At 37.4% G+C, this 14,925-nt stretch overlaps 1 protein-coding gene across 4 annotated transcripts in view; it reads left to right on the top strand.

Moving 5' to 3' along the window:
- Positions 1–14,030, top strand: part of PCGF3 (polycomb group ring finger 3) — a 69,760-nt gene extending 55,730 nt beyond the window's left edge. For all 4 annotated transcript variants that reach the window (XM_074812822.1, XM_074812819.1, XM_074812821.1 and 1 more), the window contains 6 exons: positions 3,480–3,535; positions 4,497–4,607; positions 5,088–5,176; positions 6,396–6,533; positions 6,854–6,934; positions 8,676–14,030. In XM_074812822.1, the coding sequence (XP_074668923.1) occupies positions 3,480–3,535; positions 4,497–4,607; positions 5,088–5,176; positions 6,396–6,533; positions 6,854–6,934; positions 8,676–8,723 (523 nt within the window). In that variant the 3' untranslated portion in view covers positions 8,724–14,030. The remainder of the gene's footprint in view (positions 1–3,479; positions 3,536–4,496; positions 4,608–5,087; positions 5,177–6,395; positions 6,534–6,853; positions 6,935–8,675) is intronic.
- Positions 14,031–14,925: the final 895 nt, after the last annotated feature.

The following is a 14,925-nucleotide window of genomic DNA, read 5'->3' as shown; positions in this document are numbered from 1 at the left end:
TACCATCACACAACACATGCGGGACAACCAGATGATCAGGCCCAGTCAGCATGGGTTTATGAAAGGCAGGTCCTGCTTGACAAACCTGATCTCATTCTACGAGAGGGCGACCTGCTTATTGGATGGGGGAAAGGCTGTGGATGTTGTTTACCTTGACTTTAGGAAGGCCTTTGACACCGTTTCCCACAGCATTCTCCTGGTGAAACTGACTGCTTGTGGCTTGGATGGGCACACACTTTGATGGGTAAAAAACTGGCTGGATGGCCGGGCCCAAAGAGTTGTGGTGAATGGAGTTAAATCTGGTTGGTGGCCGGTCACGAGTGGTGTCCCCCAGGGCTCGGTTTTGGGGCCACTCCTGTTTAACATCTTTATTGATGATCTAGACGAGGGGATCGAGTGCACCCTCAGTAAGTTTGCAGATGACACCAAGTTGGGTGGGAGTGTTGATCTGCTCGAGGGTAGGGAGGCTCTGCAGAGAGACCTGGACAGGCTGGAGCAATGTGCTAAGGCCAACTGGAGGAGTTTCAATAAGGCCAAATGGGCCTCAACAACCCCCAGCAGCGCTACAGGCTTGGGGAGGAGTGTCTGGAGAGCTGCCAGTCAGAGAGGGACCTGGGGGTGTTGATTGACAGCCGGCTGAACATGAGCCAGCAGTGTGCCCAGGTGGCCAAGAAGGCCAATGGTATCCTGGCTTGCATCAGAAATAGCGTGGCCAGCAGGGACAGGGAAGTGATCTTACCCTGTACTCGGCACTGGTGAGGCCGCACCTCGATGACTGTGTTCAGTTTTGGGCCCCTCACTACAAAAAGGACATTGAATTACTCGAGCGTGTCCAAAGAAGGGCAATGAAGCTGGTGCAGGGTCTGGAGCACAGGTCGTACGAGGAGTGGCTGAGGGAACTGGGGTTGTTTAGTCTGGAGAAGAGGAGGCTGAGGGGAGACCTCATCGCCCTCTACAACTACCTGAAAGGAGGTTGCAGAGAGCTGGGGATGAGTCTCTTTAACCGAGTAATAAGCGATAGGACAAGAGGTAATGGCCTCAAGTTGCGCAAGGGAAGGTTTAAACTACATATTAGGAAGCATTTCTTTACAGAATGGGTTGTTAGTTGTTGGAATGGGCTTCCCAGAGAGGTGGTGGAGTCCCCATCACTGGAGGTGTTTAAGAGTAGGGTCGACATAGCACTTACGGATATGGTGTAGTTGGTAACTGTCAATGTTATGTTAATGGTTCAACTGGATGATCTTCAAGGTCTTTTCCAACCTAGATGATTCTGTGATTCTGTGAGTTTGTTGGGGGAGCACATAGCTGCTCAGGCATTTGACAGTGGGGGTTGAGCAATTGCACTGTGCATCACTTGTCTTTTCTTGGGTTTTATTTCTCTCTCTCTTTTTTATATTCCTTTTCCTTACAGTTATTATTATATTTTATAATTATTATTGCTACTTTTATTATATTTTGTTTTATTTAATTATTAAAATGTTCTTATCTCAACCTTTTTTTTTTTTTTTGATTCTCCTCCCTTTCCCACTGGGAGGGGGGAGGAGCGAGTGAGCGACTGGGTCATGTGTAGTTGCTGGCTGGGATTAAACCATAACACTTTTGCTGATGAAAATCTATAGTGGCAGTCTGTTTGGCCTAGCTGTTGCATATCACATAGTGTTTTGTCTGCCTTTATAAAGTATTTGCTTTTGTTTGTGGCAGTTTTCAGAGTGCCTTTCCCAGTTCTAAAAGAACTTCTGAAGCAAAGCTTATAGAAAATTAGCCTGATTTCTCTTCACTTTTACAGAAAACTGTCGATACAGACATTGCTCAAGTTGGTCCTCATTCAAGAGCCTGAAACTAGTTATGCCAGCTCTGCATCTGAAGAATAATAGTGGACACTGATAATGTGTTATATGATACACTTACAATACCCTATATGAGTGTATGCTTTGAAGGGACAAGTAGATGACAATAGACAAGAACAAATAACTGACACGACAGCACATGTGTCTTCTGTAAAGCTACAGGAATACAACAGTGCCTTGGTTCAGAAGCTTTTTTCTGTGCCAGAAGGGGCCAGGAAACAGCATCAGATTGAGAACAGCTAGAAGGGAATTTGTTACTTGTTTTTGGTCCTTGAATACACTGCAAAGGAAGTATTTTGTCTGAACTAGTTCTAAAATACTGTCCCTTCAAGACTGAAACAGCTTTTGCCCAGCCTGTTTCTGGATATATATGTATTTTAATAAAGAATTGAGTGTCAGGAGTTTTACAAAATGTCTTAGAATGTAGATTTGCACTCCTGTTCATCTCCCTTTATCTGGAAAACAGGTAAACCAAATGTGTCTCCTATTTCACATTTCTGAGTACTCTTAAATTCTCACCTCTGATTGATAGCTGATTACGTTGAAATATTTTTGGAGATGTTCCTGCAATCCATATGTGACACATGAAAGTCTCAGCCTGTGCAAATGGGATTGCTACTGGTTGAAATGAATTTAGAATTAATGATACTTTGATTCTTTTTGTAGTGCTACTTTAAAAGATTGTAATGGTTGACTGTAAATCTCTTGATTTGTCATCATTTCTATACTAGTTCACTGGTCTCCACTGCTGTGAAGTGGTCATGTCAGGTGATGAGAAGCCTGAGACTACTCTTGCAAGCCTCTTCCCCTATTTAAGTCAGATTCAGGATTTGGTATTGCAAGCTCTCCTTGGGTAATGACCTTGCAGCAGCCAAGACAGACATTTGAAATGTTTCTGATTTTATTTATTAATTGGAATTTAGGGTAATACTTTGTTTCTTTCAGACAGTGACTTATTTTAGAGTAAAACAGAATTTTGTCAAAATGAGCTGGTAATTAAAGTTTAGAATCTCAACCAGTCCTGCTGCTCCAGTTCCAGTGGGATTATTACTTTTCATTTATTTGAGCCACACTACCTGTACAGACTTATCAACTACATAATGTTGCTAACAGTTAAAATGTTGGCTTTTCAGGGCAAAGTAAAATGTTATTGTTGTGGTCTTTTTCTCTGAACTGTTCTTTTGCATTTTTGGAGAAGCCTAGTAAAGATAGCTAAGTAATCTAGAAATGTGAGAGATGAGTCTGTAAGGGTAGAGAAACAGGCTATCCTTGATTCTTTTGTATTAAAAATTAGTTTACCTCACAGTTGTCAAAGAATTTTGAGATTATTAGTGACATACTTGCCTTGAGGCAGGAGGCTGTGTTCCATGGGACGTCATCCTCTAGATGTCCAAGACTGTTCTTCCTCAAACTTCCATTGTGTTTCTGTCTTAGCCAAGACTTTTTCATAACTTGTTTCATGTTATTGTCCTCTCTTGTGTGATATAAATACTGATTTGAGAATTGAAATGCTTCTTCGGTGAATTTAGAGATTTTACATCAGTTTAGTACTAGAGCTTTTTGAAGAGAAATGTTTTGAATCAAGATGGTTGACTTAAACTTTTGATTTTGGGATTTTTTTTTTTTTGCTAGTCATGACAGAACAATGCAAGATATTGTTTACAAACTTGTGCCAGGCCTCCAAGAAGGTAAGCTGTTGTATGACCTTTCTTATAGGTCGTTTTGCACATACTGGTTTAACACTTAAAAAAATAAGTTTCAGGTGATGAAAATGGGGAGGTAAACTGAGGAAAAATACAGTGGAAAACCGTATTTCTTCATCTGTGTCATTTCTAGTGATTAGTTTAATTTCATACTTGTACTAACAGCAATTGGGGGGTGAGGGTGTTTGGAGGGAAGATGGGATGTTTCTTTGAAAAGCAGTATTATGTAAAGCAGAATGAGAGTTCAGCTTTTAAACGTTTGGCACAGGCACACTGTAACTCATTTGTTCTTGTTGAACTGTGTACTTAAACCTGTTGTGCCAACTTTCTAAAATTCTCAGAGGTAGAATGTAATGCAGAACAATTTAGTTTCAATGATGTTTCTGCCACTGTGTGAGTCCTTTCTTAGCAGGTAACTTTCAGGCATAATCCTCTTTGCGACTGGATCTGTTCAAATACAGAAGTACTTTGTAGTAACTGCTCTGTAATTTTTTGTCTTAATGTGTGGTACAACTTTCATTTAAATAGAGTATTTTAATCCATTTAAGCTGCAAAACCAGAACATTCTCAAACATTGATAAGATTAAATAGATTATTTAAAAATTATTTCTAGTGTATTGAAAATCAGAACTATAAATAAAAGTTCAAAAACAATGGTTTGACTGAAATATTGTGGGAGGGATTCAAAATAAGGTATGTTATTTTAAATACTATCTCATTCTAATAGAAATGCTAGAATAGTAGCTATACCAATGCTTTGTATTATTCTAACTCTGAAAAATAAGATGAGGAATGACTTGATACGATCGCAGAGATTAGTAAATACTGACAATACCACTATTTGTTGGCAAACCTGTTTCACTGAAGAGGGAAGGGATTTGGAATAACTTCGTAAATATTGCATTAGAACTTTATTACAGGGATTAATATTTACAATTTTAAACAGCGGAAATGAAAAAGCAAAGGGAGTTTTATCACAAACTGGGCATGGAAGTTCCAGGGGACGTCAAAGGGGAGACATGTTCTACAAAACAGCACCTAGATTCCCATCGAAATGGTAAATGGTCCTTTATTTATTCTGTATTGAGCGGGTGATGGCTAGTAAGTTGATGAACAGACCTGTTGGGAGGTATGTGCCTAGTTGGTTTATTACAATCACAATCATTTTATAACACTGCACAATGCAGTGAGTGTAGGATTGTTGCTTTGTCCCTTATTTGTGCACAGAATCTTTCTTTTTAGCTGGTCATAGCATATTACTCTTAACGAAGGATGTCTCCAGAGTAGTGCCTACATGGGGACTGTGAAATTACCCAGCTTCTGGGCTGCTAGCAGTTGAACCGAAGGTTGTGCTCTGTATGTATTCCTCTCTTTGATGCATGGGAATGTTAGCAGCTAGTGTTGCCTAAGCAGATAAGCACAAATCAGAAAAAGCAAGTTTATTCTATATTGCAGTCCTGAATTGTGCTGTTTTAATCATATTAGCATCACAAGCTGCTGCAGAGTGCTATCCCATATATCTGGTTTCTTATTTAAGGTGAAACTAAAACAGATGAAAATTCAAACAAAGAAACTTCAGAGGAAAAACAGGAAGAAGATAATGACTACCACCGAAGTGATGAACAGGTGAGCTTGCAGGGCATGTTTTAGTTTTATCTTGTATTTTAACTTTAGTGCTTTGGTAATCTAACAGAGAAGAAAAATAACTGTTTCAAACTACTTTTTCTGTCCTCTGCTACAAACAAGATGCAGTGTTGCTCAGTGCTTTGTGTAAGCATGTATTTCATCTTTGGGTTTCAACAGGAATGGAGAATCCAGTAAAGACATTTACATTAAAATTTGATAGTTCTCTTTGTTTATAAGTTTCCAAAGTATTTCCTTTCAAAACAAATTCAGGATATTCAGCCCCCTTTCTGAAGGAGTGTATCCCAGTGTTATTGTGATACATTGAGCTGAATGTATAGCAATAATTATGAATAAAACCTTTTGCACTTTTACTGCCTTACTATTTATTTTATTTTAAACCTCTACACCATAAAAATAGTATGAAAGCTGGGAAGTTCACTATTAAGTTTTAAACACAAAGCATGTTTGAAAGTGAAATCTTGTTTTGGGATAAACAAACCATCCCTTTTATGTTTTCCTGTTATGTGTGTCCAGAGTAAATTACAACTTGGATTAATTTTATTTTCAATGATAATGTACGAGAACTTTGAAAGGGATTGTATGTAGTACTAGATCCAATTAGTGCACAAAGTAAATCATCACAAAGACCTTAGACCAAGTAATGAATAGCTGGATGAGAAAAGAAGTGAGAATTGAAGCATAGAAGTTAGAGACATCTTGGGGGGGGGAAATAATCTTCAGAATTTTAAAAATCTGTTATTTCATTTTTATCCTTTGTTTTTAAACTTTATCTTTTAAACGTGTTAAAATTTTGTTTTCAACTGGATTTAGCAGTTGCATTAAAAGCAAGGTGTTAGAAGCAATCACTGAACATTGGCAATGGTATTCTTACTATTTGTCTTACCCTAGCTTTTGACATAGGGTCCTCTTGAGCTATTGGCAGCCTGTGAATTTGGACTGGAGCAGCCTTGTTCGAGCATCAAAAATTCTTTCCTGAACTTCTTTGTCTAGATCCAGTTTGGTTGCAACAGTGCTTATCACTAAACTGACAAGATGTTAGAATTTTTTTTTTTAATAGGACTATGGACATTTCAATTTAAGGAATACTAGTACTGTACTTTTTCACATTGTTGTATTAATAAGAACTGCATATGGAATACATAATTATAACTGCAGAAAATTGTTCTGGCCAGCCCTGACTTCTTGCTTTTTCCTGAAGGTAAGCATCTGCTTGGAATGCAATAGCAGCAAATTGCGTGGATTGAAGCGAAAATGGATTCGTTGCTCAGCACAGGCAACAGTCTTGCATCTAAAGAAGTTCATTGCCAAAAAACTTAACCTCTCTTCTTTTAATGAGGTAATATTTTAATTTTTAAAAATTATTTTGCAGATATAAAAACCTTATGAAAAGTGTGGGATTGTTCCTTTGTAAAGGAATGTCTTTTATTATGATTTTACTTTCAGAAAACAGAAGCATACACTGTTTCTTGAATTATGTGTTACACAGCCATCTTCTTGTCCTTTCTTGGGTCTATACAGGACTTACCACTTAGTTTGCAGATGAATAGTTCCAGTGTCTCCAGAGAAGAAAAATGTCAAACATTTGTAGTAGTATCTGAAATACGTTGTTTCAGGTGCTGTGTCCCAATGAATTAACTGTTGTCTTTGTTTTGTCAGCTGGACATATTATGCAATGAAGAGATTCTTGGCAAGGACCACACGCTCAAGTTTGTAGTTGTTACCAGATGGAGATTTAAGGTATGACACGGTGGTTCCCAGTAAATCATGAAATGGCCAAATAAAATGTTTATAAAATAGGCATCATTTGGAACTATACTGCAGTAACTGCAAACTCTATAAAAATATACTTTAATAAATATCTAATACAGCATTCTTAAACACCAAGTATTAATTTTGTTTCCAAGAAAATGAAGGATAATGGAAATTCAGTATTAATTGCAAGGGAAAAGGGAACACTGCATCAACTGTCAAAATGTCATCAAGTCTGGCAAAGGAAGTGGAAGCCACAAGAAAGTATTATTTTTAGCTACTCCAGGTAAAACTGGTTTTAATCCACGTAGGTTGGGAAATTGATTGTTATGCAGAAAAGGCAGAAAATTTCAACACAGTCCTCTTCTGTAGCTCATGAAGGCTGGTTTACTTCTAAGGGAGAGGCAGTAATTGCAATGCTTGTCTGCCTTAGTTAAGGAAACTTGTAGCACCATTTCGTAGCCATAGAGAAGGCTGGTTAAAAATGTTTGAGTACATCTTTGACTTGCTTATTGTGGTTTCTTTAAACAACTTCCTTTATGCAACTGAATAGTAAGCAGTGGGGCATTTATTCTGAGTATTAGTTATCACATTAATAATGGCAGCTCAAGTGAAATGGGTGTAAGAATGAATTGTATGTCAGTGTATGTGTAGTTGGGGATATTTGAACTAGGAGTTAGTGTTCAAAATGGACAAGCAACACAGTCTGAGCTTACAGTGTATACTGACATAGAACCACTTGATGGCTTTGGTTGCATATCTAGCTGAAGTGCAGGTGGGAGTAGGGAAGCATTTTTCTGTCTTAGTGTAGAAAAACAATTGACCTGCATAAGAGTCAATGGTCAGTCTTTGAAATGCAGAGAGGTCACGAGTGGAATCCTACCGCAGTCTGTTTTGTATAATGTTCCTGAAGGACCTGGAAAGGGATTTGAGTAGTGCAGTAACAGTGCACTGACAACATTGTGTTTTTTTAGGATAGTGAAGACAGATTGATAACAAAGGCTTGAAGCAAGCCTTTACAGTTCTGAGTGACAGGTGATTAGTGAGCACCTTAAGTTCAATGTAGGTACATATAAAAGGATAAAAAGAAAATGTTAGGGTTTTTTATGGGGGTGGGGGAAGAGAACCAAACAAGCATCAAATTGATGTGCAAAATGATGTGTACAAGTCTACTATTCACGTTTCTCATGGAAATCTATGCAATTGTGAGTCACATGGAAAAGGGAACTGTAAACTGGCAAGTGAAAGAGGTGGGGGATGTAAAATGAAACTGGGAGGTGGAAGGTCCTGAATAAACAAGAGGAAGCAGTTCTTTACATGAGACACAGAACTCCTTGGTGCAGGATGTTGTGGGTGTTAGAAGTTTACCTATTCATAAAAAAAGCAATGGATACGTTCACAGAAGAGGAATCAAGTGAGAGCTGTTAATCCTCTTATGCTGCTTTATAGACATCTGCATTTCTCACTTGGGAATGGGTTTTGCAAGTTAAACAGACCTGATAGAACTGATCTTAAGGTGATCAGCTCCTAAGACAAAACGGAAGGGATTCTTCATCTCTTATTTGAGCACCACAGATGAAATTGCATCTTGTCTTGGTGAAATTTTGATGGGTCAGATAATTACTCCGATAGTTCATTTAAGCTTTAGTTTATGAAACAAAAGTGTTGCCTACTGAACAGATTAGTGCTGGTTTTGTTTCTTAACTTATCTGATATTTCTGTCTTGCAGAAAGCACCTCTACTGCTACATTACAGACCCAAAATGGACTTGCTGTGAGAGAACTTTATTGTCCTTCTGGACAGAGTTTTTTGCAGAGACTATCATCTGGCACCTTCTTAGTGCACCACTAATCACATGACACAAACCAGCCGAATAATTTTGGAAGACTGTAGGGCTTTCATAGAGGACTGTACTTCTGAATATTTCTTCTAGGGATGTATTACCTAGATTTCTGGACAGAAAATATTTATACTTTTTTTGTATGGAAGAAAAGTCGCAACTCAGCAGGACACTACCAGCACTAAGTTTACAGATACTGAAAACACTTCACAGTTCCATGTAGCTCAGCCTGATTTATCTCTTACAGTTACACAGAAATAAGTTAGAATGCTGTGGGGTGATTCAAAAATGTTGCTTTTGACACCATTGTATTTAGTTACTTTTCACATTCTGAATCTTTAAAAACTATATTTTTGCAAAGTGTTAGTCTTATATAGTATTGCCAGATTGCATTGGCTTTATTCAAGTTATTCTGCAGAGCATTGACCATGCCTGATGATACAGTGACTGGTGATAATTTATTATGCTGCTTTGAAAACTTCTGAAAATCTGGGAAACCAAGAAGTTTGTCATTGTTGCCCAGTTATTCCTCTCCCTCACTTTGTGTTTTAGTAAAGTTTTGATACTCACCTAGGCATGTTGGTTTGGTGAGATTAATAGAAATTATTTCAGTTTATTTTAATGTGCCCTGTTATTTTACTGTGGCATAAATTTCACCACATAATGACAAATACTCAAAAGTGCTAGATTAGTGAACTTTTTAAAAAATAAACATTTCTTATGTAGTTGTAGCTTGCAGAAATCAGTTTTTAATTTGGAGAGAATTTACTCTCACTACCTATTGGAACAGTGGCTCTTGGGCAACTTTGGGTGATACTGCACAGTTTCAACTTCACTGATTAAAAATTTCTCAGATCATTATGGGCAGCTTTATACTTCCTTTACCTGTTTTCTTAGGAAACCATAGCATTTTCCTTAAGGCAATTCCTAGCTGTCTTGGGGTGGAGGTGTGGGGGGGTGTCAGACAAGATTATTTTAGCACCTTCTGGCCTTAACCAATAATTTTGCTTGCATCAGCCCTAATGGGTGCAAGGTAATACGCATGCATGTATGTATGTGTGCATATGTCTGTACACTCATATAACTATATATGTTAAAGAATGCACCCTCAATAGCACTTACCAGGATTCACTGCACTTTGTAAGGCTTTTTGAAATAGTTGGCTTTTTAAAAACAGTAGTTGAAAGTGGTTTCTGCAAGCTATATACAGTATAGCATATATAGTATGATTGTGAGAGTATTTGTCTGGCACAGGTGTCAAGTCACTGAAAACAGGCTATGCCATATTATTGGCAGCTGGAAATAGTTAACCTTCTAATTTTCAGAAGAGTTTTCCAGTCAGCTGAAAATGCTAGTTGCTATTCCTATTATTAAACCCTGTTATTTTTTGATAAATTGTCTTTGGATAAGAAAATAAGTTTGCCTGTAACTGCCCTTCCTCTAGCTGTGCTCTTTCACCTCTCGTGCTAGAAAGTATTACTTTTTATTCCATAACTAATACTCCATAAGCTGATACTGCAAGAAGTTTATCCAAGCATTTTGAATCCTTGTCCTCTTCTTGAGTTCTCAAAGTACCACATTCCTCAGCATGTGTCCCATAATTTCCTTCTTTGGAGTCTTCAGTCCTCGTTTCTCATCTCTGCTGCTGCAGAAGGAATGCTCCAACTTGTGTTTACCTTTGAAAACAGGGCTCTTCATTTTTAATTACAGTCACAGATGTGAATGGCAAATCGTAAAGCATGTGAGCAGAGAATGAAAGAGAGCCTACTGAACTGTGGAGATAGAAAAGAGAGCCACACAAAGGCCAAAAAGTGCTGCTGTCCTTGCAAATGAGGATGTAGGATAGCTGCATTTGAGTTAGACAGAACTCCACATTTGGGCTGCATGGCTGGGTTTGTTGGGAGGGGGGTGTGCATGCATATGAGCAATGGAATTGGAACTTGGCTGTGGTTTTGTCTTACTGTTTGTGGACTCGGATATATGTATTTTAGCTTTTTTCTGTCTGTAACATTACTTGAACTGGCAGACGAGAACAAATGAGATCATGGGTCTACCAGCTTTCTAATCTTTTCATGAAACGATGAATGAAGGTGGTACGGATGTGTTCACAAAACTGACATATTTGGCCTTTCTGGAGCTCTTTATGTGGCTATCACTGTCCTAGTGTAAATAAGGGACTGACTCTAGCTGTTGAGGCACTGAAAATATGAACAGGGCTGTTAGTGTCCACCCTCTCTGCATCCTGAGTATACAGACACTGGCTGTACCAGTTGTAGACATAAAATTAAGGCTGCCAGACAGCATTCTGATTAACCACCTTAATCAGGATATATATACACATAAAAACAAATACATGTATATATGTGAGATCTGTCTACCTCAGAGTGTGTGTGTACTGCAGAAACTTTTTGTATGACTAGATGCAGTGCTGTTAAAGTACATTGAGATTTTGGTACTTGCCCGTTTACTTGTGCAACTGAGAAATTAGTTACAAACACGCAAATTCAGAAGCCTTTTAAATCTATCTCTTGCTGTAACAATCTACAGTACAGAATATAAATTTATAAGCATCTTTAGAATCACTTGAATTTGTTATGGTGCTATCAATATATTGAAAACTCTGTTTATACCTATATGGATAAATAAATTCAAGCCAGTATTAATACCTACAGCTGGGGTTTTTGCTCATAATAGTGTGTAACTGCTTTTGCAATGTCTTTAATCTGATAAAACCTCACCAGTAAAAAGAAAAAAAAACCCAAAACCAAACACTCAGTTATTTTTCTAAATCACATGTCACAACATCTTTGCTACAGAAACTCTTTCCCTCAGGAGGGATGTGACTGTGTCTGGACCATACGTTTATTTCCTTTAGCCTTACTAAAAGACTACAATGCATTTGAATTGAGGGAGGTCTCCTTTGGGTCAGAGCCTTGTTTCACTTCTGTGAAGCTTAAGAGACAGTGAATTTATATCAAGATTATGTTGGGTAAAGTAACCCTGATACTGTTCAGAGTTAGACTAAAATTTGGACTCAGCATAGGTACTCTTAGTGCTAGTTGTTACATGTTAGGTTTTTTGGCTTTTGTGACGATGCCATTACTGTGAAGTAGTTTTCACAATTGCTTATGCTGGTAAATAATTGCAGTAAAGAAGTATCTTATTGCATTATCCTCAGCAGCAATGAGACTGATGAATCACCCAGGCTCAGAGTCTCATGAAATATAGTTTCATTAAAAATAGAGATTTCAGATAGAATATATAATATTGAATTTAAATAAGATTTGGGGTTTTAAAGTTAAACTTTATGAAATTATTTATTCTATTTTAAACCTTCTGTCTTATTTTACCATCCAAGTATTTTTGGTTTCAGTGATCCAGCTTTATTTACGGGCATATAAAATGAAATTGTAAGATGTTTTTACAAGCTTCTTCCTTTTACATTGAGTTTGAGTAGCTTTTATTTGTATGTTTTTGTTTTGTATGGATAAAGAGCATTACTTGTGCTTTTGTGCAATAGGTTTGAAACATGCATTTTATTAGGCATATGTTTAAATTGTAAATGTAGCATCTACTTACTATTAAATTTAAAAGGAATGTAGATGGTTTTTCTCACTTGTTCAAGTGGGGTTTTATTTGGGGCTATTTGAGGAGACTGGTTTTTTTATTTCCTTTTATTTTAAGAGTGAAGTGTGGGATTTAAATTTGTGTAAGTACAAGAACTATCTGTCAGCAATATTTTGAAATAAAAGATCTTGCAAGAAACCTTAATGTGAATTGTAGAAGCAATTGGCAAGACTTGCAGCCTGTCTGAAAATGTTTTGTGCCATTGTTATGTCTGGTATATTGGTGTACCATCAGACCTGGAAATATTTATTTTTATTGGTTGTGCAATAGTATACACAACACTATCACCTCTGGGGATATGGGACCATAAAAAATATCAGACTACAACTGTGCTGGTGCTATTTTTTTCCAGTAGGCTATGAGCCTTTGAAAGCTTATCTGGCTCTTACTGGCTTTATAACATCATAGGTAGTCCTAGTAGATTGAGTTTTTTCTACTGGATAATAACCATATAACTAGCCTATTTTACAGCATTATGCATCTTGCCATTGAGCTAAATATAATAGGAAAAAGCCAACCAGTCTGTACATCAGCAAGATGAATTAAGTAATTAAAATAAGTACTTAATAAGTACTTGTACAGAAGGCTTGACTGTACAGAAAAATCAAGTTGCTGTATTTCCTCAGGTAATCATTTCAGTTTGGATGTTTCACTGGAAATGTTAATGCAACCTACACTTCAGTTAGTCTGCCTACAGTTGATAACAAGGGAAAAAATTGTGCGATACACTAGAGTCTCTACATAAGATATAAATAAGTGTAACTAAGGTCTTGAGATCTGTTGCTGAAGTAAAAAGTTGCACAGAGAACAACATTAAGGAACATGGACAATGCTTCAATCTCTGCTTTAATCCAAATTTGCAATCAGTACAAATGCTTGCTGGGAACTTGTCTTGTGGCAAGTCAACAGTAATGTTTTACTGTGGAGTTATGGTTTATTTATATGCAAATTAAAGCTCTGGTCCTGCTATTTGATCCATCTTTGATCATCCTTAGAGCTTTTAGGAAATCTTTCAGAGCCACAGTGACCTGTCCAGATACTAGTGGTAGGGTAGGAACTAAATGTCCAATTCTATGAACATTTGTATTGGTAACTTTACTAATAACCTGGATGGTTCCACAGAAACCAGGGGGATCATTCATGAAAACAGTTAGGTGTGGCTGAAGGAAGAAGCCCTAATTTTTTAATACTGATATTCCAGTATTTTTTTATTTTCATTTGAAACTCAAAGCATTTGTTTAATGGAATCTTGAATTCAAGTGACTTATCTGGACAAAAGGAGAGTTTGTTCTTCTTCTGCAACAAGATTATTTTACAGTTAAGGAACAATAAGCCAGTACAACCACTAAGCCTTTATCCTTATATGTGGCATAATAAAGATTCTGGAACTGTCACAGTATAAAACCATATTTTTGGCTTAGCTTCATTTGAAAGTTTACAATTTTTTATGCTTTGCATTGCTGTGTAATTTTTGTACTATTGGTGGCTAGTTTTGTCTGAATAAGCCTTTTGGGATTATTGCTTAATGTTTTGGTTTTATGGTAGTGAAGCTTGTATCCAGTGTTTTGCCAATTAATATTATATGCTTGTTAATAAAAGCAGAGAAACTAACTGAAATACTGTCAGGCTGGAAGTTACTGTCCCATTTTTTCCCAAGAACATAAGGAACTAACCATCATAATATAGCACTGAACAAACACAGCGTGACTGACACAATGGTGGTGTGGCATTGCATTGTCATAATCAGCCTTTTACTCAAAACTAGTATGGCCCAAAGTAGAATGGCAGTATATTTGTGACAAGTGTGTGGCAAGTAACTGACAGGAAACAATATGGCTTCAGCTACAAAGAGGAAACACACAGTTGTCCTGATGTTTTTATGTATCTGTGGATAGAAAGGTACTTATCCAACCTGTATGTGTTACTTTCAATCTGACCCTTACCTGATGATGTTGATGTGCAGGGGCTGACTGCAGCATTCACGTAGACACATGCCAGGTTATAAAGCATATCCACACATGCATTCTGATTTTATTTTATTTTACTTTGGTGAGCTGCTAGGGGAAAAAACATTCTCTTACTTACAGGAAGCTTTGCTTAATGAACTGAATATGTTTTGCCTTTGAAAAAATTGGTCTGTCTGTATTTGGCAAACATTGGTGCTTGCCCTCTTTGTAACTTCAAGAGCTTTTTCCTTCAAGATCCTTGAGATTTATTTTAATACCTGAGCATATCAAAGGTATGGGGAAAGTTTTAAGTAAAATTAATTGAAATGCCTAGTCAAGATAATACAGTAAAGCTGCAAAGCTACAGTAGTTGAATTTCTTGCAGGATTTACATGCAGTAATGCAAATTGATAGCTTGTGAAGCCCTCTGTACATACTGAGAAGGGAGGAAGGGCTTTTATTCCTGCTATTGGCTTGTTAGGAGCTGCCAACAACTATGGTCTGGCTTGAAGTCAGGGTTTGTATTTCTTACTTGCACTGATTGTACCAACGTATAAATGTCCTGA

This window comes from Strix aluco, chromosome Z, assembly GCF_031877795.1.
Source record: "Strix aluco isolate bStrAlu1 chromosome Z, bStrAlu1.hap1, whole genome shotgun sequence".
Taxonomy (NCBI): Eukaryota; Metazoa; Chordata; class Aves; order Strigiformes; family Strigidae; genus Strix; species Strix aluco.
The sequence above is the reverse complement of the archived record's forward strand: the minus strand, read 5'-3'. Positions and strand labels throughout refer to the sequence as shown.